This window comes from Manduca sexta, chromosome 9 (genome assembly GCF_014839805.1).
Source record: "Manduca sexta isolate Smith_Timp_Sample1 chromosome 9, JHU_Msex_v1.0, whole genome shotgun sequence".
Lineage (NCBI taxonomy): Eukaryota > Metazoa > Arthropoda > Insecta > Lepidoptera > Sphingidae > Manduca > Manduca sexta.
Window position 1 is genome coordinate 7871078 of NC_051123.1, and position 26469 is coordinate 7897546.

Below are 26469 nucleotides of genomic sequence, written 5' to 3' on the forward strand. Positions count from 1 at the left end.
AGTTTGAACTGAAAAATTTGTTTTGTGTTGGATAGCCCTTTATTTGTGGAGTGATATAGGCTATATATCAACACGCTATGACCAATAGGAGCGAAGCAGTAATGAAACATGTTGCAATAACGGGGACAATTTATTAGTTAAAGTTATGCAATGATGTATGACGGGATTGTTCCTCTTAAAAAGTTCTAAAAAATATATTATAAAACAAAGTCCCCCGTTGCATCTGTCTGCCTGAACGTGTTAAACTCAAAAACTACCCAACGTATTAAGAGGAAATTTGGTATGGAGACAGTTTGGGACCCTGGGAAGAACATAGGCTCCCGGGAAACTACTACTTTTATAACGGTAAACTTTAGCCTGAAAAACTTTATAACGCGAGCGGAGCCGTGGGCAAACGCTAGTAATATTATAAAGCTGAAAAGTTCGTTTGTTTGTTTGAATGCGCTTATCTCAGAAACTACTGGTACCAATTAAAAAAAAATGTAGTGTTGGATAGCCCATTTATCGAGTAAAGCTATAGGCTATATATCATCACGCTATGACCAATAGGAGCAGAACATCAATGAAATGAATTGCAAAAAAGGGGATAAATTATTCCTTTTGAGAGCATCCGTTACATGCGCTACGTAAACGGTTAAATTTATGACGTGTATGAAATAATTGTTCCTTTTAAAATAACAGTCCATCGCTGCATCTGTCTGCCCGTCTAAACGCGATAAACTTAAAAAAAACGAATTTCGATGTGTAAGAGTAGTGTCGGATCATCAATAAAGAGCCGGCCTTGTATCATTATTGTGACATCTGACTATAAAACAGGGCCCAATACACGTTGCAGCGTTCTCCTCTCTATTTTGGAGTAGACCTTTTGATACAAGTCATATTAGCATCTATAGTCTACAGCCGGGAGTCATGGAATGCGATAGCTCCTTTCTGAGAGATAGGCATCTCACAAGAGAATCCTAAATAGTGGCTTAGCCTAATTGAGGGAGCAGCGGATAGGGCGGTCTTTGGTCTACCAAAACCAGTCGCTTGTACCAAAGTCTAAAAGCGCACGTGAGTCTTATTTTTGTTTTAAGTTGTAAGAAGGAACGGAAACAGGCCGATACGGCAAAGGAAACGCCAGATGGACGACGGACCGGCATTTCTCATAACGACAATAACATTGAAATGAAGCAGTATGTATCTAATTCATATTTGAATACAGCAAAGCGCAAGAGTGGGGTCGGAATAGGAATACAGCGCTTTCTCTTTCGCACACATACTTATATTTCAAATTTTCTATTTCTTTACATGCTTAAAACTTCAATTTAATCAATCTTTCTTTTAAATTAAATATGGAAATATGGAAAAGTAAAAAATTAAAATATTTAGTCACAATACTTACCCTATTGTTTGTGTTTATTGGCGGAAGAGATCACTTACTCGGTGATTGGCTAGATTGCTGGTATAAGTACATTTTTAAGCACTTAAAACATAGCCAAAACTAATCCAAAACGCCAAAATTAATATCACGCTTTTGCCTTTTTCAAGGATAGAGAGGTATAACACGCTCTTTTTACAAAATTGGCCCCTCTATCTAATCGATGGGCGCCTTTTGCCATTTATCAGTCACATTCCAACTTTCCAGGCTAATTTAGTGAAGACGAAGGCAGTGACAAATTACGGGACAGGAGCATCAAACTCAAGACCTCAGCATGTCTATTAATTAATTATATGTAACATTTCCCTATAAATATATTACAAGCTTTGTGAAGAATTTATAAAAAAAATATAATTTTCTGATGATGAACACATCAACATTTGTATAATATGCGTATCAGTACATACCTCCAGACATCGCATGAGGTATCTTGTATTACATATTGCCACAGAATAGTTACATCCTTACATCTGACATATCTGCATTTTTAGTAGAGTTATATAATACACCTGTGTGAGATTCACAATATAAAATTGTATGTTGCAAGGGGTATTTAATGTATATAAATAAAATAAATTTTACAATTACAATGGTCTTTTTTATTAAATAAAAAAAATACATCTTTCAGTTCTATAAGTACGTTAACAATTTAGTAAACTTTTACCAAATCAACATTCTACTGTTGACCTGAGATCAGAAATAAATAAGCTTGGTGATGTAGCCATTGCTGAACTGCTGTCTGCGACTGAGGTGACCCTCGAGACCACGTGGAAAAATACGGTAGTTATTAAAAATTATATTAAAACGGTAGTATTTATTGCAATAGATAATTGCTATGTCTACATTGTCTTATTCTAAAGCTTATGTAGGTACTTACCTAATTAAACCTAATTAATATTTGATATACATTTGTAATGGAAAATTATCCAATTATACTGTATTGTGTGATTGCTACACATCAGGTGTTCAATTAGAATAACATATAAGCAGTTTGTTACAATAGAATACATACTTATATAATTTGACAAAAAGGCTGGCAAATAAATAAAATATTAAAGTATGTCGAGGAAAAATTTAATTTTAGTTAAGAAATCTTCACCCACTAAGTTATAATACAGTGAGTGACTCAATACAGATCTTTAATGATTTTAATTTGTGACATTCAAACAAACCACACAGCGCTCAAATCACATGTATACACAGTGGAAAGAAGCTAGTGTCACAGAGTACATAATTTGTTGATTATCTACCCAATATTTTATACACTAAATTTACAACTTAGGCTAGGTACACTCCGAGTTGGTTTATATTAAAAATAACATTCACACTGCTCATTTACTAAAATTGTTACTATATCTTGGGCTCTCCAATGTTAACATATTAAATAAGATCGGTGTAGCTTAAGTTTATTTACACAATACTGCATCAACATCACGGATGTGCATCACTGGCAAAGCAGGCTCGGGCGACGTTTCTATGACGCCAATACAGTCCGCACATTCCTCGTACGTTAATGTTATTTACCTTTAGCAGTAATAGTCACTGTAGATTTGGCGGGCTGCGGTATTATTGTTATCTCATCACTAATCTTGAGAGGTTTCAGCAATGGATCTGAGTCGGCGGGCTTTGCGGGTGGGGCGCTTGATTTGCTCTTGTCCATGACGCGCTTGGCGACCACGCTGTGCGCAGAGTACACATGGTTCTCGAACTGCTTGTACATGCCGAAGGTGGCCGTGCACACGGTGCACTTGTACGAGAGGTGCGCAGGCTTCAGCGTCATGTTGTGGTCTCGCGACACGTGGTTTAGCAGCTTCCACTGGTACACCCTGCCACACACGGGACACCGACCAGCATCTTTGCCTTTATTGGCCGCTTCCTGCATAGAGCTTGTCACCAATCCATGAGATCCTAACAAGTGCCGTTCTAGACCTTGATCAGTGAAAAATCTAAATTGGCATTTCTGACAGTTTAATGGAGGCCTATTGTAAATCATCTTAGGATGAATCTTCACCTTATGAATCCATTGCATGTGATTTCTTAGCTGCTCCAAATCCTTAATATAACCATCACAGATTTCACAAATTACAAATGTAGCTTTGGAATTCTGGGAAGATTGTGAAGAAGATGGTTGTGGTGCCCGAGGAAGAGGTGTAATAGATATTTTAGGTGTTGTTGGAGCACTTTGACTATTTTGTATGAGCGGGTAGTTGGCTATTGTGGTTCCAGTAGGTGCATTGTGCATTATCATAACTCCACTGCGTATAATCGGCACACCTGCGACGGGCGCTGCTCTAGGCGGTCCACTGATGGGAGGACGGCCGCGAGGTCTGCCCAGCACAGGCATATTAGGAAGCACATTGGATATATTTAACTGAGGTCTTCCCAGGTTGTTCATATTCATCTGTGGCCGGTTGAAGTTAGATTGGTATGGACCCACAATGTTGTTACGTGCTCGTGTTAACTTTGGTATTTTTGCTGGTGGTTCCCATTCAAGAGGAGGGCCTAAATTAAATTCTGGTTTAAACTTTTTAGCGCATGCGATAAGGTGCCGCGCCAGTTTAGTCTTGCTGTTGTCCTCAAAGTGACAATTAGCACATTGCTGGTAGGCAGGAGCTCTCTCAAGTCTTCCTCTGATGTTGTGTTCAGCTTCCATGTGGAACAATATGTCATGTGGGCTACGAATTTCAAACTCACATGTATTACATTTATAAATATTATTCCTCATATGAGGGGCTTCTAAATGATGAGCCATGACTAACATAGACTCTGTCTTAAAACTACAAAATTCACATTTCTTCTGTACAAGTGCATAGGGGGAATTTGTTTTCTTACTGAACTCTAGATTTTGTGTAAGTGATGCAATGGCTGATTCGGTTGCTTTAGTGCTGCGACCAGACTTCTTTTCTTTATGTAATTTCCGGTTTTGTTGTTTTAATAAGTCACTTTGTACATATTCTTGTACTAAATTTATCCCAATATTTATGAAGAACTGCCCCAGAGAACAGTCAAAATAACTGTCCGGTTTTCCACCAGTAAGACTTTTCGCAATCAAACTAATAGGATCTTTCATATCATTTATGGTATCATCCCTTGATTTAATAATCACAGCCTCATCATCTGATAGTGCATCATCTTCAGATTCAGATGTAGATTCTCCATCCCAAGAATCATCATCATCTTCATTTTTCTTTCGCCTCTGCCTCTTTTCTATTTTTTTTATTTCAGACTTTGATTCCTTCTGGACATCTTCTGGATCTTCCAATGGTTCACCTCTCTCTAACCGCTCCTTTTGCTCTCTTTCCTTTCTCTCTTTATCCCTTTCGAGTTTTTCCTGATCTTCTTTGATTTTAAGTTCTTCTAATTCCTTACCTAATTTATCCACAAACTCCCTAAATGGCTTCAGAGACGGTTTTTCATATACATAAGGAACAATGAATGAAGGAGCTTCTACAACAAACATATCATCAGTAAGTGAAGGCAATATGTTAGGCTGAGGTGTTGGGATATTATTTTGAGTAGAGGTATTTTTACTACTTATAGGGGTAATTGTTGTTCCACGAGCTGCAATACTTTGACATAAATTATGTGCATCTATGGAGCTGGTACTTGTTACGGGAGGTTTATTTTGCACAGGCAAAGATCCTTTGCCAGATAGAATAGAATTAGTGTCTATTATAACAACTGTTGGCTCCTTATTTTGATCACTGTTTGATTTAGTTTGTTTTGCAGCTAGGTTTGCTAAGCTTTTTGTATCACTAATGACAATAGGTTTGCTTTTAACTGCACTTTGGTTCAGTGGGTCTTCCATCGCTACCTCTTCGACGTCAGACTCATCACCACCATTCTCCAGTTGCTTATCTTCTTTTTGTACATCCATCATTTTATTGCTTTGCTGAGAAGCTTCAGAACTATCATTACTGTCTGTACTTGAATTTGAAGAGTCATCTTCATTAGTCACTATACACTCATCTTCATCGTCACTTGTGATTTCATGGACTTCTGGGCTTGGTGAGCCACCATTTTGATTCTGTGGCTCATTTTCATTCTCAGACTCGCTGCTGTCCTCCTTTGGGTGACTGCCCTGCGATGTGTCATCATCACCTTCTGTGCGTTCATCTGGGAACCAACAAATGGACTTTTCTGAGAATTGATTAAACATTACAACATAGAATTTTATATTGAAAAACTTATATATTTTCTTATAACTTTTTGACTATAAAATTTAGTTTAGAGGTGCCTACAGTGAGATCAAAGAGTGGAAAAATATATAGTTTTTTATACTTATTACATGGTACATGTCTTTAACTTAATCACTTTGAAAGTAATGGTTTATTTGTTGTTATTATTACATAATTTAACATATAATGTTATGTGAATTAACTTACTAAATGGTTGTTGTATTCATTTTAATCTAAATGATAATTAAAATGAAATATGAGTTTGCACTGCAATACATAAACAGTGTGAAACGAGAAAATTGCGCGAGACCAAGTACACCTGACGACGCAATTTTTTTTTATGTCTAAGACGCGTTACTACAACGAAAGAAAGTATTAGTGTGTTACTCTAAATACATGTTTATCAATCAAAATACCAGTTTATTATGACTTTTATACATGTATATTAAGCAATGGTTAGCCGACTGACTATTCTCAAGCGTCCGGCAATTACGAAAACGCCAGAGTTGCAGTAAAGTCCAGATAATTACAGTAACCCTACCATCAGAAAACAACAGGGTAAATCAGCCATTTTTTACTATAATACACCTATTTATGACAAGATCATTATGAAAAAATGTTTGATTTATCAAATAGCGTCATTATATCATGTGGAGTGTGGACCGCCATATGGGATTCCATGGCATTTCTCCGAAAACACAACTACATCAGGTTTGATGGAAAACGCAAGATATTTATGTCTAAAATATAGTAAGATTTGTGCAATATACCTAGATTCGTACCTGTAGCCGTAGAAATCGACATTTTCTTGCGATATTCCTATCCAAAACTGAAAAATAGCACAACAGCACAGTAGCGGAAACCAAACCAAATCAAGCTGTCATTTTGAAAGGTTTTTAGTGTGTCACGTTCTGATTTAAAATTTACCACCGTTATAATTATATTTTGAATCCTTGTGTATCAGTTTACGTGATTTTTGTTTATATATTTTAGTAAATGTATTTATCAAATTATTAAAATTGAGTTATTTAGTATTGCAAGCTATCAATTAGAGTGTTGACACAAATAAAACATTTTTTTTAGAAATCGACTCTATAAAAGACCTTTACATAAAAATGGAGGGAAAGGGAGGATTCTCGGAGGGGGAAGGACGCGGTATTCCATTGGAAAGATTGGAATACAAAGCGCGGCAAATTTAAAAAAATCCAGGGCATCAAAAATATAGAACTTGGATAGCTAAATCTTCGAAATTGAGTGTTATGAAAAAAATATATAGCATAAAACTTCGAATATTTTTATTAAAATCCAATCATTTAAAAAATATAAATAAATACATTGTGTAATAGGTACTTACAGACTAAAATAATACTAAATTTAGTTATATTTATTACATTGACTAAAACAAAAAAGCAAATTAATTCATATAACTATTTATAATTCAATTAAATCTATGTTTCCTCTTCATCTTCTTCATCACAACGATTTTCAATATCAGCAAAAGGATCAATCATTGGTGGTTCACCAGGCTTTCTGATAACTCCCATCTCCTCAGCAGCATCCAAACATTTCTGTGCAAAATCTACAATCCTTTTCTTTGGTGTTTCTTCAAGTTTAGATAATGCCATCAAAATTTCCATAACATCAGTTTCAAATATTTTTGCAGCAATGTCTTTGTCACCATTTATAATGTTGTATAGCATGTAGACACCTCTGTACTGTATCTCATCATTAGGATTGGCTAGTAAACACCTCAAGGACTCTATCCAGTTATTAAGGTCTAATAATTTTCTACAACACGGCTTACTAACTGATGTTAAAACACATAAAGCTCCTGCTGCAGCCATCACAGTGTCCACATCTTCCTCTTGACACAAGAGATATAAATATTTAGTTTTCTCATTATTACCCTCATAGGACTTAATTACATCTTCAGATTGTACTAAATTACAAATACACTGAGTGGCAGCTCTCATCAGCATTAAATGATCTTCATACATGTAATGTTCAATCTTTGATAAACCACCTTCTTTGAGTATCCTGTTTCTTGTTGATTCATTCATTCCAGCCAAGTTGCAAAGAGCCATAAGTGCTTCAAAGTTTTCTAAAGCTGTACAATCTGGGTGTAACAATGCTACTAGAGGTCTCACTACCTCCAAATTTCTCTGACCAGGAAAAGCTACTTCAGGATTTATCGTTATTCCAATCCTGGCTAAAGCTTGGGTTGCTTGTTTTTTACCATTGTTTGTACCTTCCAAAGCCATTGGTATTAATACCTTTGTACCACCCTGCTGCACAACAACACCTCTTAGGTCCTGCAAACTACATATGGCATTAAACACTCTGGCAATCAATTCTCTTGAGTTATAACTCTCTGTCTTAGCAAGAGCAACTAAACCAGAGGTGACACCTGCTTTTGTTAATACTGTAATTCTCTTATTAACAAAATCTATGTCATCTAACTCATGTTGTTCTGGGATGTGATGTTTGGCAAACTTTGCCAGTTCCAACATTTCCGGCATGACTTCTTGCTTTTCATAAGCATTACATAAGTTGACCAAAGTTGTAACTACACCATATAAACAAGATTGGTCGCCTGTTTTGGCCAGCTCAATGAGAGCCTGAATTGCAGCCTTATCCTCCACCAATTTTTCTTTTACATCCGCGTCCAGAGTAAGATATGACAGCCCCTCAGCTGCCCATTTGCGAACATCATTGTCTTTAGTTGGATTCACTAAAAACTTCCTGCATGCTTCAGCTAATTTTTTTGTAGATCCTTCAGCAAACGGTCGAATCGAGGCATCATCACCTCCGAAACTACCAACCTTGCAGAGGCCAACTAAGGCCCTGACCCTGACAGCATCATCTTTACATGTGTATAATTTCTTCAAGATATCAACACCCTTAGTTATAATAGCCCTGGCTTTATCTTTTTTTGAAGCAGCTGCTATAAGGCATTCACACGCAACTTTTTGTTGAAGTAAGTCCTCAGTTTGGGCCATGACTAAAATCATTTCCATTATGCCCTCTTTAGAAATGACATAGTTACCAACATCTAGGGGACCTCTGAGTAATGATGTTATAGCTACAGTAACGCGTACTTTTGATTCCAAATCGGGTGACATTAGTTTATCTTTAACAAATTCATCGACTTGGTTGTTAAACCTCTCCCTGGCCTCATCGTAATACATATTTTCATAAATCTTAGCTAGGCATGCTGCAGCAATGGTGCTTGAAGACAGGGTTATGTTCATGGCAGACTCATACTTATATTCTTCTAACTCGCTGCACACCTCTAGTAACCGATACAAGCCTTTGATTTCAACAAATCTGTCAGCCCAGTTAATGGCACTGTAGTGGCAATTTCTCATAATAAGTTCCATGATGGCATCTCTGGCATGGCCTGTGATTACTCTGTTAGTAATTGAATAAGTGAGACAAGTAAGAATGGTGTCAATTTCACTTTTGTTCTCTTCACACAACTTAGGATCAGGTTTGGAATCTTTCTTAGTATCCATACCTGAGAATGTGTTCAATATTACTTGCAGGCAGTATTGGGCCGCATTTACTCTCTCTACATTATTGCTGTCAATGATTTCCAACACCCATGGAATACCGGCTACCTTGAGCACTGCCTTCGTTCTCTCAATACTCCTCTTACACAATTGACTGATAATTCTCACAGCATTCACATATATTTCAGCATTTTTCTCCACTTTAAGCAGTTGCTGGATCTTTTGTACTATACCGTTTTTAAGCATTATTTCAGCCCCAGAATTCTCCTTGGCCAACACAAGCAGGTTGCCCATGGCCTTCTCTCGTTTTTCAGTGTCTGCTTCTAGAGAGAAAGCGAGTTTGAACATCTGTTCCACTTTGTTGCTGGTTTGAGCATTTTGCCGTGCTCTTTCCTGTACAATGGCGTGTAACCGTGATAATATTGGCTGGACAGCTTTATTGGTTGGGTCCACAGTAAATATAGTTTTAGCGTCTCTATAAGCCTCTTCAAATCTCTTTAAGTTTTCTAACGCTTGCGATCGTCGAAACAGAGCCTTTGGATCTTCGGGTACAATTTGTAAGGCTTCATCAGAATCCTTGATAACTTTATCGAATTCGTTAGTTTTTAGGTAAGCTGCAGCGCGATTTTTCAAGTATGTGGCTCGATCACGACTATCCTTTTCGGCTAGATTTATTGCCTTCGTATAATAGCCTATTGCTTCTTCAAACTGTTCGGCTTTGAAAAGCTCATTGCCTTTATTTTTGAAACTTTCTGCTTCGTCGTTGTGAACAACCATGGTTTCGTTATCTTCAGTAACTTGTTTCTAGTTGTTATATAGCCGGTGTTCCTTTTATAATATGTTTGATTCACGTGCCGATGTTTCTAGTAAAATGTCGTGGTTACATCTCAAATACACAAACTAAAATAGAACTTTATTTTTGTGCTCCATATGTGGAAATAGATAACAAATAGTAGGTATGTACTGCGATATGTCTGACAGTCAGTATTTATAAGCATTTTCAACTATTACTAAATTTATAAGTTAACAAAAATATGAATGTGCTGCTATTATACCAGTTGTAAAACACTTTATAAAATTAGCAGTTTAATTTAATGTATAGGAGCGATAAAAAATATTACTTGTAACAAATTTGTAATGCTATATGTAGAACAAAACGTTTTTATTTTCGTCAAAAGTAATTTTATCTTTGATTGTCATGGAATGCTAGATTCGGATGATGGACGTTTTGTCCAAAAGATACCGGATATCGATTAATTAATGTGAAATATAAAAAAATGCCTAAAATAAGAATATAAAAACTGGAAGATGAGGAGGAGAAAAAACAGAAGAGAACATTTTTACTCCTCATATAAACACTTTTAGTTATGTTGTGAATCGCATCCACCAAGAAGGAACTGAGTCCATTTAAAACGAATAGCATCAGAATATAAAGGGTTGATCAATACAAATAATTTACGAGGAACATTCTTGCATTGCAGCTTAGCCCGTTCTGACCTTACTAATGGGCGCTATCGATAAAAGTATAATAAAAATATTGGTCTTGACCAGTTAGAGCAACTTTATACGTAGTGGTTATATTCTCTATAAGCATCTCTATTTCCCTTTATAATCTATGCGTTGCGGGTTGATCATTCTCTGTAAAGTTTTCGGTTTCCTCGTGCATTATTTTCAATCAACTAAATAATTAATTTGTAAAATGGCTGCAATTAGCTTACTAAATCCCAAAGCCGAATTCGCAAGGGCCGCCCAAGCTTTAGCGGTAAATATATCAGCTGCAAAAGGTATACAAGATGTCATGAGAACTAACCTCGGGCCTAAGGGCACCCTAAAAATGTAAGTTTTGCAAGATTTTGTCTTTTGATTTGCTTGTTTATACTTTTAACAATGATTTTCCAATGATATAATTCGACTTGCAATATTTAATACCCTATTTTATTTAAAATTCGCCGGTTTTTGACGTCCGAAAAGTCATATGATTTCATGCGATCCGCGTTAGTCAGAGACCGGATCTTTTAGCGGTGAAAACTAACTTCTCCCTTTTGGGCATAATTTGCTCTATTTTAAAATACCATTTCTTATTAAATCAGGAATATGAATAATTATGCTTGTTACTTAAGAGAATTTGTATATTGTTTACGGTTTTGTGAACAGGTGTGACTACAAGACTAGCTTCCGAGGACATTTTTTGGCTGATAATTATTATTATAATGTATCACCAAAATTGCCTACTATTTTGAGATTAGGCATGTAATATTACTTTCCTAAAGTAATTTATATAAACTCCTAATTTTATTTCTTTTTCTTTCAGGTTAGTGTCTGGAGCGGGTGACATTAAAATCACCAAGGATGGCAATGTCCTGCTCCACGAGATGCAGATTCAGCATCCCACTGCCTCATTGATAGCTCGTGCCTCCACAGCACAAGACGATGCCACCGGTGATGGCACCACCTCCACTGTGCTCCTGATTGGGGAACTGCTCAAACAAGCTGACATTTACATTAGTGAAGGTAAATATTTGTTGTTTTAAAATTAGGTAAATGTTATTACATTTTTTAAATTTAGTGTGATTATTTTGGTTGTACAATATATTCTTCTTTAAATGGTATATAGAAGACAATTAAAGTATTTGCTTCTGTTGTTTGTGGCTTCTATGACTGTACTATTGTATAGTATAATGTAATAGTACAATATAAAAAATTGCCTTTATTGTGTCATATGTGTTGCTGAAAAATTATTTTCTTAAATTGTAGGTTTGCATCCAAGAATAATTACTGAAGGATTTGATGCAGCTCGCAACAAGGCTTTAGAAATTTTAGACTCAATGAAGATACCTATTGAGGTCAAAAGAGAGAACCTATTAGATGTTGCTCGTACATCACTTAAAACAAAGGTGAGTCTCATAAAATCATATGTCAAGTAGAAACATCAATATTTTAAGTAGAAAATGAAGGCATTAGTTACGCCCCTGCCAACCCATTCTAAGGTAAAGGTGTGAGTGTCAATAGAGTAAAAGGCATAATTTTAAATACTTTATTTTTTAGGTCCATTCAAACATTGCGGAATTGTTGACCGATGCTTGTGTAGATGCAGTACTGTCTATCCGCTCAGGTGATAAGCCTGTGGACTTGCACATGGTGGAAATTATGGAAATGAAACACAAAACGGCCACAGAGACTACACTTATTAAAGGTAGCAAGTTCAAAAAGTAAAAAAAATATATTTAGTTTTCAAATAATAATATAGCACTAAGGATTTCAATTGTCCATCACTGCTGTAATTCTATGGATTCATATCATTATAAATACATAACATAGAATGTATTCTATTAAATAATTACTATGTTTAATCACTGAATGTAATATAAGTAGTTATTGTGTCTTACTTCATTTGCCCATATTTTATAGGGTTGGTTATGGATCATGGAGCGCGTCACCCGGACATGCCGAAACGCGTGGAAAACGCTTACATTCTGACGTGCAATGTCTCGCTGGAGTATGAGAAGACACAAGTTAACTCAGGCTTCTTCTATAAATCTGCTGAAGAAAGAGAAAAGTTAGTCGCTGCAGAGAGGGACTTCATTGATCAAAGAGTTCAAAAGGTAAATAAAATATTAAACAGTTTAATTTATCCTAGATTAAATCGTTAACGCTAAAAACTCACGAAGCGGTTTTTAGTCGCGTCCGCCACGGTCGAGAAACAGCTATTTTATTTCCAAACTCAGGACGACCGGAGATCTTTGCGATGTATAACGGCCGCGGTTGCGATTATCATCCGCAAACTTGGCGGGCGACTATCGCAAGACGGGCGGTTAAAGGTCAGTTGAGTTTCAGAACGCGGCGCCATGGACACATCCTATTAACGATAACGATGCCATGTGTAATAATAAGTTACTGGAGCAAAATGGCGTCGGATTTCTGTACCCCCAGCGGACTACTACAGTCGCATAACTACAGAGCGCGTGGGCGTTAACCGCTTAGGCTGTGGGTACGGGAGCAGCGTACTGACTACTCGGCTCGCACGATTCTACTAGTTGCCCGTCGGTACAGCGGGTACCGCGTACAACCGCGCACGCCTCATGCGTAAAACGCGTCGTGAAATGCGTTTATTTACATTTTGCATTCTACAGAAATTGCGTGCCCGCAACCAATTCAAACCGATCCAAATGTCAAATACCACTTCGTGAGTTCTTGGCGTAAATATCAAATAAAAATTAATAAAGTGATCGGTCAGTTTTGCAATTTTTTGGTGCTTAAGCCGATTTGTATATTTACTGCATTGTATAGTATGTATATTCAATTAACGTTTTATTGTTATTACTAATACACATGTTCTGGTCACAACAGATTATTGCGTTGAAAAAGAAAGTGTGCGATGGTACAGACAAGACATTCGTTGTCATTAACCAGAAAGGTATTGACCCTATGTCCTTGGACGCATTTGCCAAGGAAGGTATCATAGGACTTCGCAGAGCCAAGAGACGTAACATGGAACGTTTGGCATTAGCCTGTGGTGGTATGGCTGTGAACTCTGTAGACGACTTGACTGAAGACGTTTTGGGTTACGCCGGACTCGTTTACGAACACATCTTGGGAGAGGACAAGTACACCTTTGTTGAGGAGTGCAAAAACCCACAGTCTGTTACCATTCTTATTAAAGGTCCAAACAAGCACACGCTTACCCGAAATTAAAGATGCCGTCCGCGACGGTCTCAGGGCAATCAACAACGCCATAGAGGACAAATGCATAATTCCCGGTGCAGCCGCTTTCGAGATCAAAGCGAATGTAGAACTCCTTAAATACAAGGACACCGTTAAAGGAAAGTCTCGTTTGGGTATCCAGGCATATGCAGAGGCATTGCTGGTCATCCCAAAAACGCTAGCTGTCAACTCTGGCTATGATGCTCAGGATACGATTGTGAAACTCCAAGAAGAAGCTGGCTTGAGCCCTGATCCTATAGGCCTTGACTTGAGCACCGGAGAAGCTATCAAACCTAATGATTTGGGCATCTACGACAATTACATTGTTAAGAAACAAATCCTCAACTCCTGTTCTGTAATTGCTAGCAACCTCCTTTTGGTTGATGAAATTATGAGAGCGGGTATGAGCAGTCTCAAGGGATAATATAAGTTGTTGAGGGCCAAGGAAGTATTTTTAAATAATATCGCTTTAGTTCACTTTACTTACTACACTCTTGCATTGCAGTGATATTTTTTTTTTCTTTTAATGATGCATTTAATACATCTATAAATTAATTGATATTTGTCGCAAAACCATTGTATTAGTGTATTAACACATTACTCTAATTAAATTAATAAATGCTAAATAATGTTGTTTCATTTCTAAATGAAATTTGTTTAAATTTAATATATATTTATTGGACAACAAATTATGTAACTACAGCATGGTAAAATTACATGGTAACACAAATTCCCTATTGAATACAATACATAATTAAAATTAAGCTTAGTAGGATTCACAAATCACAAGACTACACATTAATATATAAACTTTTGTTCACGGTTCCACCTGCATGATTAAACTTTTCTCTGGGCCAATGTCACACTATGTACTTTCCAGGTTAAAAACTATCTCTGTACCAGTGGCTCAGCCATGAAAACGTAACCGACTGTTGCTTCCGCATTTATTATATTATGGTTTATATTGATATTTTGATATCGTGCTTTTTCATGTACATAAGGGTGACATGCCTTATATTAACTATGTAGATATATAAATATAATTGATTGAAAAAATAACACTTTCACTGATATAGTCTTTACAGGATTAAGTATTTTTCTTATTTTGAATTATGGAGGTTCCACTGCTTTTGTCCACCCAGCTATTGGTTTGTTATTTATAAATATAACAATTTATAATAGATTGTGTGAGCAATATTTATATATTAGCCAGAATATTATATACATTTTTACAGATAAATATATATATATATTTTTCGATACGTAAAACACATTGGAAATGAAACTATTTATACATAATAAATTTATATGAAATTCTAGTTAATTCTAAAACTATAAAACCGCGTAACATGGTGAAAAGAGAATCAAGGATTTCAATGAAAACTGAATATTATTAAATTGTCGCCTTATGATTTCAGTTTGTATTACTTTACAGAATTTGATTTATAGCGACAGAACATATAAATTTCGTTTATGTTTTTTTTTTCAAAATCTACAGTTCAAATTTCCATGAAAGGGAAGAATTTACACTTTTGTACAAAATAGGCCCAAGATTTCATTGAATATTTTTTTATGATAATAATTTAGGACAATAATTGTCTTAAATGCAAAACTTAAAGAAGAAAAAACATGTGATCTATTGTGTGTATGTTATCTTACATACAATTATGTGTATTTAATTTCTCTGTAGTTTTTTCAAATTATCTTTGATATAAAAAAAATAACAAAATTTAACTTTAAATGCGAAAAATTAAAATCGAAATTAGACTTTAAAATTAACAAGTACCATGACTCTTGTAAACTTAATTACATAAATACATAATAATATACCTAATACGATTTAATACAAAGCATTCCACAATGTTCAACTACTTTGGAATGACCAAGTAAATGCATTAACTACTGTATGAATACAATAAAGTCATCTAATGAAAACAAAATTCTTTGGCTTTTAATATACTTTTTCGACGTGGATAGGTTCCAAAATATGTATAGTATTGCTATGCAACACAAATGTGATGTATAAAATAAATTAAATGTAAGTTCTAAAAAATAGACATGAGGCTAATGAATAGTAATGATCTTTTACACTGTATTCGAGCCAAACTGTATATGCATCTAAATACATGAATATAATACTAGAAACAATTGAGACCAGCAAAGATCACTAGAACTGGAAAGTTCAATTATTATACGAGTTTGTTCAGTTTCATTACCCACAAAAAAAATTACACTTGACCCTTTTAGACAAAATAGATTTTCTATACTTTAAAAATAAATATAAAAACATTTTCCCACGACCAGTATGCTAATATAATAATTAAACCTTTATCATTTACTCCATATATGTAAACATAAAAGGTCAGGTATTGTATGTGTCTCCCTATGGCAGAATGTTTGACCTAATTCTTTTGTTTGCTGGCGGCGGCGGCTCGCTCGTTGACGTCAATGGTGGCCAGGTTGAGGGATGCTACAATGCCGTGCAAAACTGATATCCCAGCCTTGACTACCGCCACAGGCATTGAAATAAGGGCAATCAGCTTGAATAGGCCCATTCCCAACACTGCAATAAAAATTAAATGAATATAAAAACTTTCGAAAACATTTTTGTGGAACAAAAACATCTAAATTTGTTATCTAATCTTAACAAAAATAAAAGTGTTCTAATTTCCACTATTAATACTGTTTTGCTGTAATGATAAAAATAGTGTGTCTAATCTATAAAACAAACACTGACTCGGTTTTAATCCAAACCGCAGCTGTTAAATATAAGTGTTCTATATGGTTTTGTTTCAATAACTAAAAGTTCATGTTAAACACATATAGTAATTTTTCAACAATAATTTACAAAATCATTTTAGTGATTTAGACTGTTGAAATTGCAGTTAGTTTAGTCAATTTCAATACTATAAAATTGCCTATAAAACATACCAAATGAAATACAAAAGTCATAGGAAGATATGTGCATTTCACATTCATGTTATGCAATCTTATTTTCAATAAAATAACTTTCGTTAAATATAATATAACTGTGTCCTTACCAACAGGTCCTGTGTAGAAATACATGACATATAAAGCAGCATAGAATGCTTCATTTCCAGCACACATAAAGAACAACACAGTTTTGTTTGTATAATACAAATGCATAATAGGATTCTCAGACATGTCAATAAATTTGTGTGAAGTCTTTCCTGGAGGGTGGAAGTGTGGAGATACAACCAATGGCAAGTGATATCAATAGCCATGGAAATTTGGAACCAGAATGTATAGGTAGGGTAGAAGGTTGCCAGCGTCATCATGAGACAGCTGGTGCCAGCACGGTCAGTAAGCTGATCCAACATTGCACCAAACTTGGTACCTGGAATAGATATTTTGTTGGAGGATTAATATTTCTATATCATAAAATTTTTAGACATTATTGCAAGGGAAAGTCTTGGTCATTAAGCAATCTGCGATGATGCTTCGTATTTAAAAATACTATTGATCTTATGATTTCCTTTCTTCGTATGGATGTTGTGGGTGAATATACAATGTTAATAACAAAGTTTTTTCTACATAACTTATAATTTAATTTTACAAACACTTTTAAATGTAATATTTTAAAGACTTATAAGTATTTATATGGAGTTTACAGTATATAATTATATAATATTCAATAAAATTTTCAGAAAAACCTAAACAGAGACCTTATAATAATTTGTTTTTCCTTTTATAAACAACTGCAAATTTATAAAAGGATTAAAAACAATTATAAGATAATGTACTATTATGAATTTATGAATGAATGTAATGCGAAAAACGTTTATAGAAAGATCTATTGAAAATTAGAGTATGTGTATGGTTGAGCTTCTTGGCATGGATAGGACAAAATAATTAATTAAATTATTTGATACCATACAAAAGCACTTACTTTGATTGAAATACCTTGCCGCATGACCGTCGATTGCATCCAATAAAGCTGATGTAATATAACACGTACAAGCAAGCACGCAGTGGGTGGGCATGTAATAAAATGAGATAATCGCCAAAATCACTCTCGCAAAACCTGCAAACATCATAAAAATGAGCAAGAAAATTTCTTTGATATGCAAAGATATCCAAGAAATACGCATTACGTACCAATTATATTGGGCACAAATAGAAAAATGTTTTCTTTAGATTCCGTCATTTTTGATTATAAGTTTATGTTAGTGCAATATTTAGCAAATAATTAGAGTTATGGATTTTTAAAAATAACAAATGACTGACGACAAACGCGCACAACACCCTTAAGGGTTGTAAGCAGAAACTAAAAAAAACTACCATATATGAATCTAAATAAAAATTCTACCAAATTAAAAAAAATATATGTTCTCAAACGTATAAAGTAGAGACCCAAAAGTTAATTCCATCTAGTAATTAATCTTAATACTGCATTAAAAACGTATAACAATGTCAACTACATACAAGTGTCACGTAACATTGAACATTACAGGCGCGTCACGCCTTTGGTCTTTCAATGTGAGTATTTTACCAATCAGCTCAATAGATTTTTTTAAGAAAATGTGAATGAGGGTAATTAGATAATTTTTTCCATATAGATGACGTGTGGTGCGGCGCGGCGCGGCGTCGCGCACCACAATTTAATAATAATGACACTGAAATAAAAAAAATAACGTATTATATAATAACGTAAGCCCGCTTCACTACAAATAAGTTTGAACTATACTAATTCTTTTGCCTCCATTTTGTGAGCACCAAGAGCTGTGGTAGCAATCAGCACCACGTTTTGAGTATTCCGTGGTTTTGTTTTTTATTAAAATTTATTTTAAAGCTGGCAGCATTAGTGCAGCCCTATGTCAAGGGGACAAAACGTCCGGCGAATGAAGTACATAGTGGTTATATTCCCTTTGTATGTTATGTTACGACTAAAGCCGGAAGTCCTGTACATTACAGTGTCACTGCTTACAACTTCCATTCGTAGGCTAGAATACAATGAATCTTGAAAATGTTCGTGTTAGTGAATGCTAGGTGTTAGCTCAAAATATTGGTAGAGGTGTGAAGCTAGCATAAAATATTTTGATATTTATTATCTGTGGTTCTATTTGGCATCTTCGTCGCCAGAGGGCATGTGTGTTGTCGTTAAAAATGTTGGTCGGAAACTGTCTAAAATGATGAATCCGGGTTTTCAAATGGTTAGAACTTTAATTATCTTGTAGAAAAACCACCCAAAATGATCCGATTTAGTAGTTAATTAGTGGAAAAGACTTTTTACCGGGGTAGAGAGTGGTTTCGGTGTGAAAAAGTCATAAGACTTGTGTCATCTGACTGTTCTTCCTTCAAGATGGCTTCTTCGCCGGAGTACGATAAGGAACCAAAAGCCCCGGATAAAAGTGCCACAACTGTATCTAGTGAAGATTCAAAACTACTACACAATTCAATACACGACCAACAATCGAACTCTGACCTCAAGTCAACACATAACACCGACAATGCCGAAGCGGAGGTAAGACTAACTTGCTATTTTCCGATCATGAAGTGACTTTTGTCGATTTCCTTTGCTATTATTGCCAATATTGTAATAGCTATTCAATACAAATAGTATTTCGGTACATTGTAAGGGTTAGTATAACATGGGACACGTTCTGTGATTGTTAACAGATAGGGATGTGAAAATGGCGAAAGATAATGTCAAAAATAATAATTATGTCTAATAATAATGCCACAGGGGAATTGTGCCCGTAGGCATGAGTATGCATTTTGATTATTGATATATTATTATTGTTTTTTTAAAAACCGCAACTAATTCTCGTGGTATGTATTCTGAAAATATTAAAAACATTAACATAAATTTTATTGTATTATACCTCTCAAAGTTTCGGTTGTTTGTGATGATACAATTCACCTGATTGATTCATTTTTATGAATTGTTAATAACATGCAATTAAAAGTGATCTACTAACATAATTCTTTTGTCAATTAGGCTGAAAGACCTCTTGAAGTGTCAAATTTGAATGTCACTAATTTATTTAACTATTGAAGTAGTGTTATTCAATATAATTAATTATTGAATCACTATACCCATTGATTTGTCAGAAATATTCTTCCATATTTCAAAACACTACTACCTTCTCTAACATAGAAGTAAAGTTTAGCCTTGGTTAATTTTTTAACCATATACATTAGAATAAAAGTAGATAAGTGATATTTTCTCTTAGTTAAGTGCTAAAAAGTATTATTTTGGTTTTTGTCTGTGTGCTTCCTAGAAGACTATAAAAAGTTGGTTCATTGTGTAGTTGACCAAGGGGTGTTGAAAGCTTTAATGTTCGGCACTGTTAAGCCACTTTGCCTAATTGAATCTTTGTTTTCTTCTTGAAGGATAGAATATAAAAAAAAAACTTTACATCATATTGTATTTTATGTTTGCCATTTTTATAAAATAAGTTACATATCAATAAAACCTTATTTCACCCTGTACAGGTAAATGTTGTCCATCCATCAATGTATAAGATGGATAATGCTTAGTCTGCCATGCTCTGTGCAAAAGCTGTATGTCAGGGAAACTTTATTTTGAGATTATCAAAGTTTTGTAAATATAGTTTTGTATGTAAAATTGAGATAGAGAAACTCTTTTATGCTTTTTTTAACAAGTTCTAAACAAGATACTGTTGTTTAGGTAGGTTCATTGGATGGGTCGTTTTAAGCTATCTGACAATGTAAAAATCAAGATTGCTTTTTTTTTGAGATACCACTTTTGAGCTTAGCATGGCAGTAATGCAGTCTTTTGTTTACCATTTATTTGGGTGCTTGGCTTTATTTTTGGTTGCTCTGTATTATGTTCAATGATTAGTGTTACTCAAACATCATGAAACAGACCCTTAAGTTTGCTAACAATGTAATATGTTTACATAATCCATCTGAACTCAAGTTTACCTTCCTTTCTCTTAGCTTATCGCCATTAACTTCTGATTGTAAGAATACATCACATTATAAAGTATAACCTAGGCCATTATATTCATAAATTTTGAAATTAAGATAAGTGAGTGAACTCAGATAGTACTCACATAAATTACATTGTAGCAACAATATACAGCAATTTTATTTTGGTACAAAACACTAAATTCAAACTAACATAGATATAGTATTATCGTTCCCTTCAAAATTTTTTATTATTTAAGTATAGTTCACATTGAATTTAGGAATGCATCCTTCCCATAAGATTTGTCTTGATGTCTAGATTGTTTTGGTTAAATAAAAACCCCACTGTGTTAATAACAATATGAAAATATTCAAGGAAATTCATAAGTAATGACATACACCATCAATATGACATTAAATTATTGTCTAATATAAATAATATTAAATGTAGATGAAAAAGTTAACTTGATCCAAACATTTTGTGTTACGTTTTGATAAGAAAAAACATTCCATAATAACTAATCAATACAATTTATTAAGTTGTATTAATCATTATCACTAACATTAGGATGGTATTATACTAGTGGTGATAGTCTGTGTTATTTTTATTGGAGTTATACAAGTTTAATCATTAAGGTTCATATTATTTGTATTTTTTATTATTAGGTACATTGTCTGCATATTAATTTATATATAATCTATATATATAAAAATGAATTGCTGTTCGTTAGTCTTGCTAAAACTCGAGAACGGCTGAACGGATTTATCTTATCTTGGTCTTGAATTATTCGTGGAGGTCTAGGGAAGGTTTAAAAGGTGAGAAAAATTCGAATAATTGCCGGGAAAATCCTCAAAACAGCATTTTTCTATTTCCCATACAAAGCGTTTTCTAACTAATACGTAGTGTCAATTTGAGCTTTATTGCTATTGTATAAAGTTCACTGTTGTCTAAGCAATGTAGGTGTGTTCCTAACATCAAAGCAGTGTGCGTTGGAGCACAGAATATAATAATGTAATGTCGGCGTTCTGAAACTCAACAAAAGTGATATCGCGGACCCGACTAAATTGAACAGTCACAAAATTTAATATATCATTAGTTATTTGGTTGGCTTCACGATATTATTTCTTTTGTTTTACTTTAAAATGCATGTTTTCGTTATGGACAATTTTTGAGCTACTTTTGCATATCTATACTTATAATAAATCTGTAGAGAGGTCAATTCTGTACATGAAATATATTTCCAAAATAAATGGGGGTGATTAGGGATCGATACTGATGCCAAAAATGCAATTAGTAAAATTTTTGTCTGTCTGTCTGTATAACCGTTAAAGAAACAAAAACTACTCGACGGATTTTAACTTAACTTGGTACAATTATTTTTCATACTCCTGAGCTGGTTATAGTATACTTTTCATCACGCTACAATTAATAGGAGCATAGCAGTGATGGAAAATGTTGGGAAAACGGGAGAAGTTACTCCATTTTTAAGCTTCCGTCATTTCGTGTGCAACCTTAATGGTTAAAAGTTCCTTCGATTTCACCAGGATCCCATCATCAGACCCTGACCGGACAATCGGACCACCTGCATACCACCATAAATTAAAAAAACATCCCGACAAATTGAGCACCTTCTCCATTTTTGAAACCCGAAATCCACGCGGGCGAAGCTGCGGGCGGAAGCTAGTTTATATATAAAAATGATAAATGGAATCGTTTCAGTAAAAGGTTAGAGGTGTTAAAACTTAGAACACTTTTAAAAGTTTTGTTATCAAATAAAAGAATAGTCAATTAACAGCCATTTTGCATGGCCACCATCAATATTAGAATGTATTCATCCATTCCAGGGTAGCATAGGTGCTTTCCGAACCATGTCACTCAGCCATTTTTCACCTGTTTCTGTACTTCTGGCGCAAATGTTTTGCAAACATTTCATTAACATTTAGCACACTTACTCTTGGTAGATGGGCATACAAGATAACATTTTTTCCTTATGTCACCTCTCAGTCTTAATCTGAAGTGTGAAATATTAATATGTAGCTCAAATGGCTAGCACTTTTGTAGCCAATATGTTAATAAGATTGACAAGGGGAGCCTGTCGCTATGGCGTGAGTAGGACCATGCAAAAATGGACTTACATGCATTAATAAAAGTATGACCGATATGTTCTATGAATGTTAAAATAACAACAGATAGTCTGACCAATTTTTCGATAAATTTGTAACTTAATTAGAAATGATCTTTCATTCCTAATTTTATAATGTACGAGACAGTCACAAAAGTAGCTAAACAAATTGAACATTTTAAATTGCTTTTAAATTATTGCGTTCTTATCAACTATCATTTTATTTTCACTAAAATAAACTTCCATGGGGTCATTTTAATTTAGATTAAGAAAAAAGGAATACAAATGAAGCTAATGCTTCTTTTTTTTATTGATTTAAATGATGAGACGAGCTTTTCGTTCGCCTGATGGTATGCGATACGACCGCCCATAAACAGTAGAAACACCATCCAACACCTTGAATTACTAAGTATTGTTTGGTATTCAACTGCGCTCGCCATCCTGAAACATGAGATGTTAAGTCTTAATTATGTCCAGTAGTTACACTGGCTACAATGTCCTTCAAACCGGAACACAACAGTGACTATACACTGCTGTTTGGTGGCAGAAATAGACATTGCGGTGGTACCTACCCAGGCGGACTCTCACATAATATGAGAGACCTGCCACCAAGTGCTCAGTAACTTTTATAGGTGATTGTAAAAGTGTAGCAATTAGTTTAGGGTCTTAACAATGGGCCTCGAATAAGAATATATTGCATTTTAGTGGCATTATGAAACCTCCAATCCATTATATCGTAGGTACTAATTACCGTCAAATAATACTTATTAATGATCCAATGGGTAATACTTGCAGTAGTTTGAAAATGTTTACAATACTAGCAAAGATATTCTAGGTCTCAACGTCATTTCACATCTCATCACTTCAAGTAAATCGTACAAATAAATTCAATATATCACGGGATTTTTATTACGCTTTAAATGTCCCTCTGTTGAGGAAAAAGGGCCTGCACTTACGCATAAATTTGTAACCACGCGTAGCCGAATAGGTGAGCAAATAAATTATTTAAATTTTCAAAATTATAACATGTTTTAAATCTCGTTATTATTCAGCGACTTGCTGCGATCTTTTATTACTATCTCATTATAGTAATAAAAAATCGCAGCACGTCGCTGGATTCAGGTGGCATCCAATATGTCGGCCTGAAAGTCTTTGGGGAGTCTAGTAGTGTAGTGTAGTGAACATCCTGGTTGATGATGATATCTTTACAATGGCAAGCTGATTATTAGAACCATGGTTATGATCACTTTTAACGGAAGAACGTCTCAACCAAAGATAGGAAACTATCCGTAATCCTTTTTTTTTTTTTTGGTTTCGCGGAGAAAGTGCCTTATTACTACCGCCCAGCCTTCGTGGGGGGCGACTGAGCGGTTATGCTGGGGTAACCGTGCCTTACGGCCCGGCGTTGAGCCGCCCGGATTTGATGGTGACCTTCGGGCGACCGCCGGGCCGAGTCCCTAGCCTTATATACAACTTAACCTATGCACGGCCTATCAGCTAAAACTCCGCGGTGGCCCTCTTCGGCGCATTAGAGACGGCTGCGGGCTTCCTCTGACGTTGAAGTGTCTAGCCTGCGACCGCAGCCGCCCCTGCGCGGTGCCGCCTTGCGGCCCGTCTCCTATGGGGGGGGGCTCAGAAGCCCCCGCGCACCGAAGGACGCCCTCGGCGTCTACGGCAGCGTGAGGCCAACTACACACTGCCGTCCATCCCGGGGGTCAACCGAAAAATGTGCAAAGGATGCACAGAAATGCGCTAGGGCGGACAGCTCCCTGCTGCCCGCCGACGACCCCCTTCGTGGCCCCTATTAGTCGCCTCTTACGACAGGCAGGGGATACCGTGGTGGAATTCTCCAAACGCCCCCATTCCACAGGGCGGAAACTATCCGTAATCCTGCGTTTTCTATATCCAAATAATAATGCAGCTTGTACTTTACTCAATATCTTTATTCAATCTTGTTATCCTTTTGATCAAATCGTTTTAGGTATTTTTATAGACATTTTTTTTTCCTATACAAATTTAATTAAATGCTAAATTAATTACATTATGAAGTCATGATGACGGTATCAATATCAAGTACAATGTAAAACGTGAAAGAAAACACTAAAATGAAACATTGTTATATCAACGAACGTAGTTAATTAAAACAACGTACGTACCGCGACGAAATTTACCGTTGCGTAAAAAATACTGAGAGCTATATAAAATGTATCACTCCATATTAATTAAAGCTGCCTCTAAACTTCATAACCGCGACACTTTGATGGGTAACGCAAACGTTAACGGCATTTTTATGCTCAAAAAGTATCAAATTTTTGTTGTTGACCGTTTTTTTCCGAAAGCGATTGAGTCTTCCATAGGATATGTATGCCGTACTGAGGGCTAGTGTCAACACCTGAAATATCCGACGATAAGGGACCCAGTTTACAGTTTTATGTTAGATTTATTATAAGTATAGATTAACTGTTTCAAAGAGCGGGCAATTACTATATAGGCTGCGTCTTACGTAATGCTCGGTTAAATAAATACAATACGTATATTGCGTTTTCGCGAAAACATCATTATGCCAATGGAACGTAAAGTGGGAAGGGTTACGAATAAATGCCGGCGCGTCACTAGCGGAGGTGTGTGACGTTGTTAATGGACGCGGTCGTGTTTTCCGCTCCGCTCGCATCAACAGATGGTCTCCTGAAAAGGATGACTCAATGTCGTCGATACAACTGTTTGCTGATACCATTGTGATTTGACAGACATGACCAAAGTCGTGTTAGAATTCATCACGATTTTAGTACACAATGCTGATGAGAAGAAAGCAGTTTTTGTGAAAGTCAAAACAACGCGAAACCACCCGTTTGAAGCGTGGTTCAAACTTGCGTTTCGCAATTTATGGGACATGTATTGCCGCAGCTTTGTTGCGTATCAATGTCGATGACCTTTGTGGTTAATTATGTAATAAACGTTTATTCGCAAGTTTTTGATCGCGTGGTCACTTTGTTAATTATGTCGTACGTTTTTTATTGTATTTTTGTGCCTAGTTCCAGAAAGTCAGGCACAGGAAACGGATTCTCGTTTTTTTCAAATGCATTTTTTCAATGCAATGTAAATATTTATAGTTAAAAACATATTGTATTATGGTTTTTTCCTAGCAGTAGCGATATTATCGCTGCATATGCAATAAATGGAGTTTTATATACTTCTTGTACTAACTCCCACGAGTCCCGAATACGCAAAGAATCAATGAGACATAAAAGGTGAATAGGACGATAGAAAGACGGTCGTGTTTAAAAAAAAACACCAATCTAATATCTAAGTCTGTAGCCAAGATATTACATAGGCTGGAACGACAAATGATTACCAGCCCTGTATTATATACTGTCCCGCTGCTGGGCATGGGCCTCCTCTACTGCTGAGAAGGTTTAGGCCCTAGTTCATCACGCTGGCCTAGTGTGGGTTGGCAAACCTCATTTACTATCTTCACTTAATAACTTCGAAATTATTGTGGACTGAAAATTATTAAATATTAATTTATATAACTAGAATCTTCGATAAATGTCTGTGAATTGATTCTGAACGTTTAGCTTAACAATATCAACGGTCAGGCGAGCGTAACTACATAGATTATTTGTTAACGAATGTCACGT

General features: G+C 35.4%; 5 protein-coding genes across 6 annotated transcripts in view; 2 read left to right on the forward strand and 3 right to left on the reverse strand.

Moving 5' to 3' along the window:
• Positions 1–1996: 1996 nt before the first annotated feature.
• Positions 1997–6549, reverse strand: LOC115450942 (MOG interacting and ectopic P-granules protein 1). Of its 2 annotated transcripts, none has more exons than XM_030179117.2 (2): positions 6381–6549; positions 1997–5536 (listed from the first exon to the last, which is right to left on the reverse strand). In XM_030179117.2, exons 1-2 carry the CDS (start codon positions 6400–6402, stop codon positions 2937–2939), a joined length of 2622 nt encoding a protein of 873 aa, XP_030034977.1. In that variant the 5' UTR covers positions 6403–6549; the 3' UTR covers positions 1997–2936. The 2 variants fall into 2 exon arrangements, with proteins under 2 accessions (XP_030034977.1, XP_030034976.1); XM_030179116.2 differs by having other exon boundaries at positions 6369–6531.
• Positions 6550–6967: 418 nt separating this feature from the next.
• Positions 6968–10070, reverse strand: LOC115450941 (protein unc-45 homolog B). Its single transcript, XM_030179115.2, has one exon. The coding sequence runs from the start codon at positions 9885–9887 to the stop codon at positions 7047–7049; it is 2841 nt and encodes a 946-aa protein (XP_030034975.2). The 5' UTR covers positions 9888–10070; the 3' UTR covers positions 6968–7046.
• A 613-nt stretch (positions 10071–10683) lies between these two features.
• Positions 10684–14437, forward strand: LOC115450936 (T-complex protein 1 subunit zeta). Its single transcript, XM_030179108.2, is given in 7 exon segments — positions 10684–10946; positions 11422–11621; positions 11865–12004; positions 12156–12303; positions 12519–12712; positions 13458–13793; positions 13795–14437. Coding segments are annotated over 7 exon segments (1596 nt in total). The 5' UTR covers positions 10684–10809; the 3' UTR covers positions 14236–14437.
• A 34-nt stretch (positions 14438–14471) lies between these two features.
• On the reverse strand, positions 14472–18129 carry LOC115450937 (CDP-diacylglycerol--inositol 3-phosphatidyltransferase). Its single transcript, XM_030179109.2, is given in 5 exon segments — positions 14472–16374; positions 16853–17005; positions 17008–17169; positions 17722–17856; positions 17931–18129. Coding segments are annotated over 5 exon segments (660 nt in total). The 5' UTR covers positions 17980–18129; the 3' UTR covers positions 14472–16213.
• Positions 18130–18782: 653 nt separating this feature from the next.
• Positions 18783–26469, forward strand: part of LOC115450946 — a 33366-nt gene continuing 25679 nt past the window's right edge. Inside the window, 1 exon segment of the mRNA XM_037436892.1 lies at positions 18783–19296. Within this exon segment, the coding sequence (XP_037292789.1) occupies positions 19135–19296 (162 nt within the window). The 5' untranslated portion in view covers positions 18783–19134.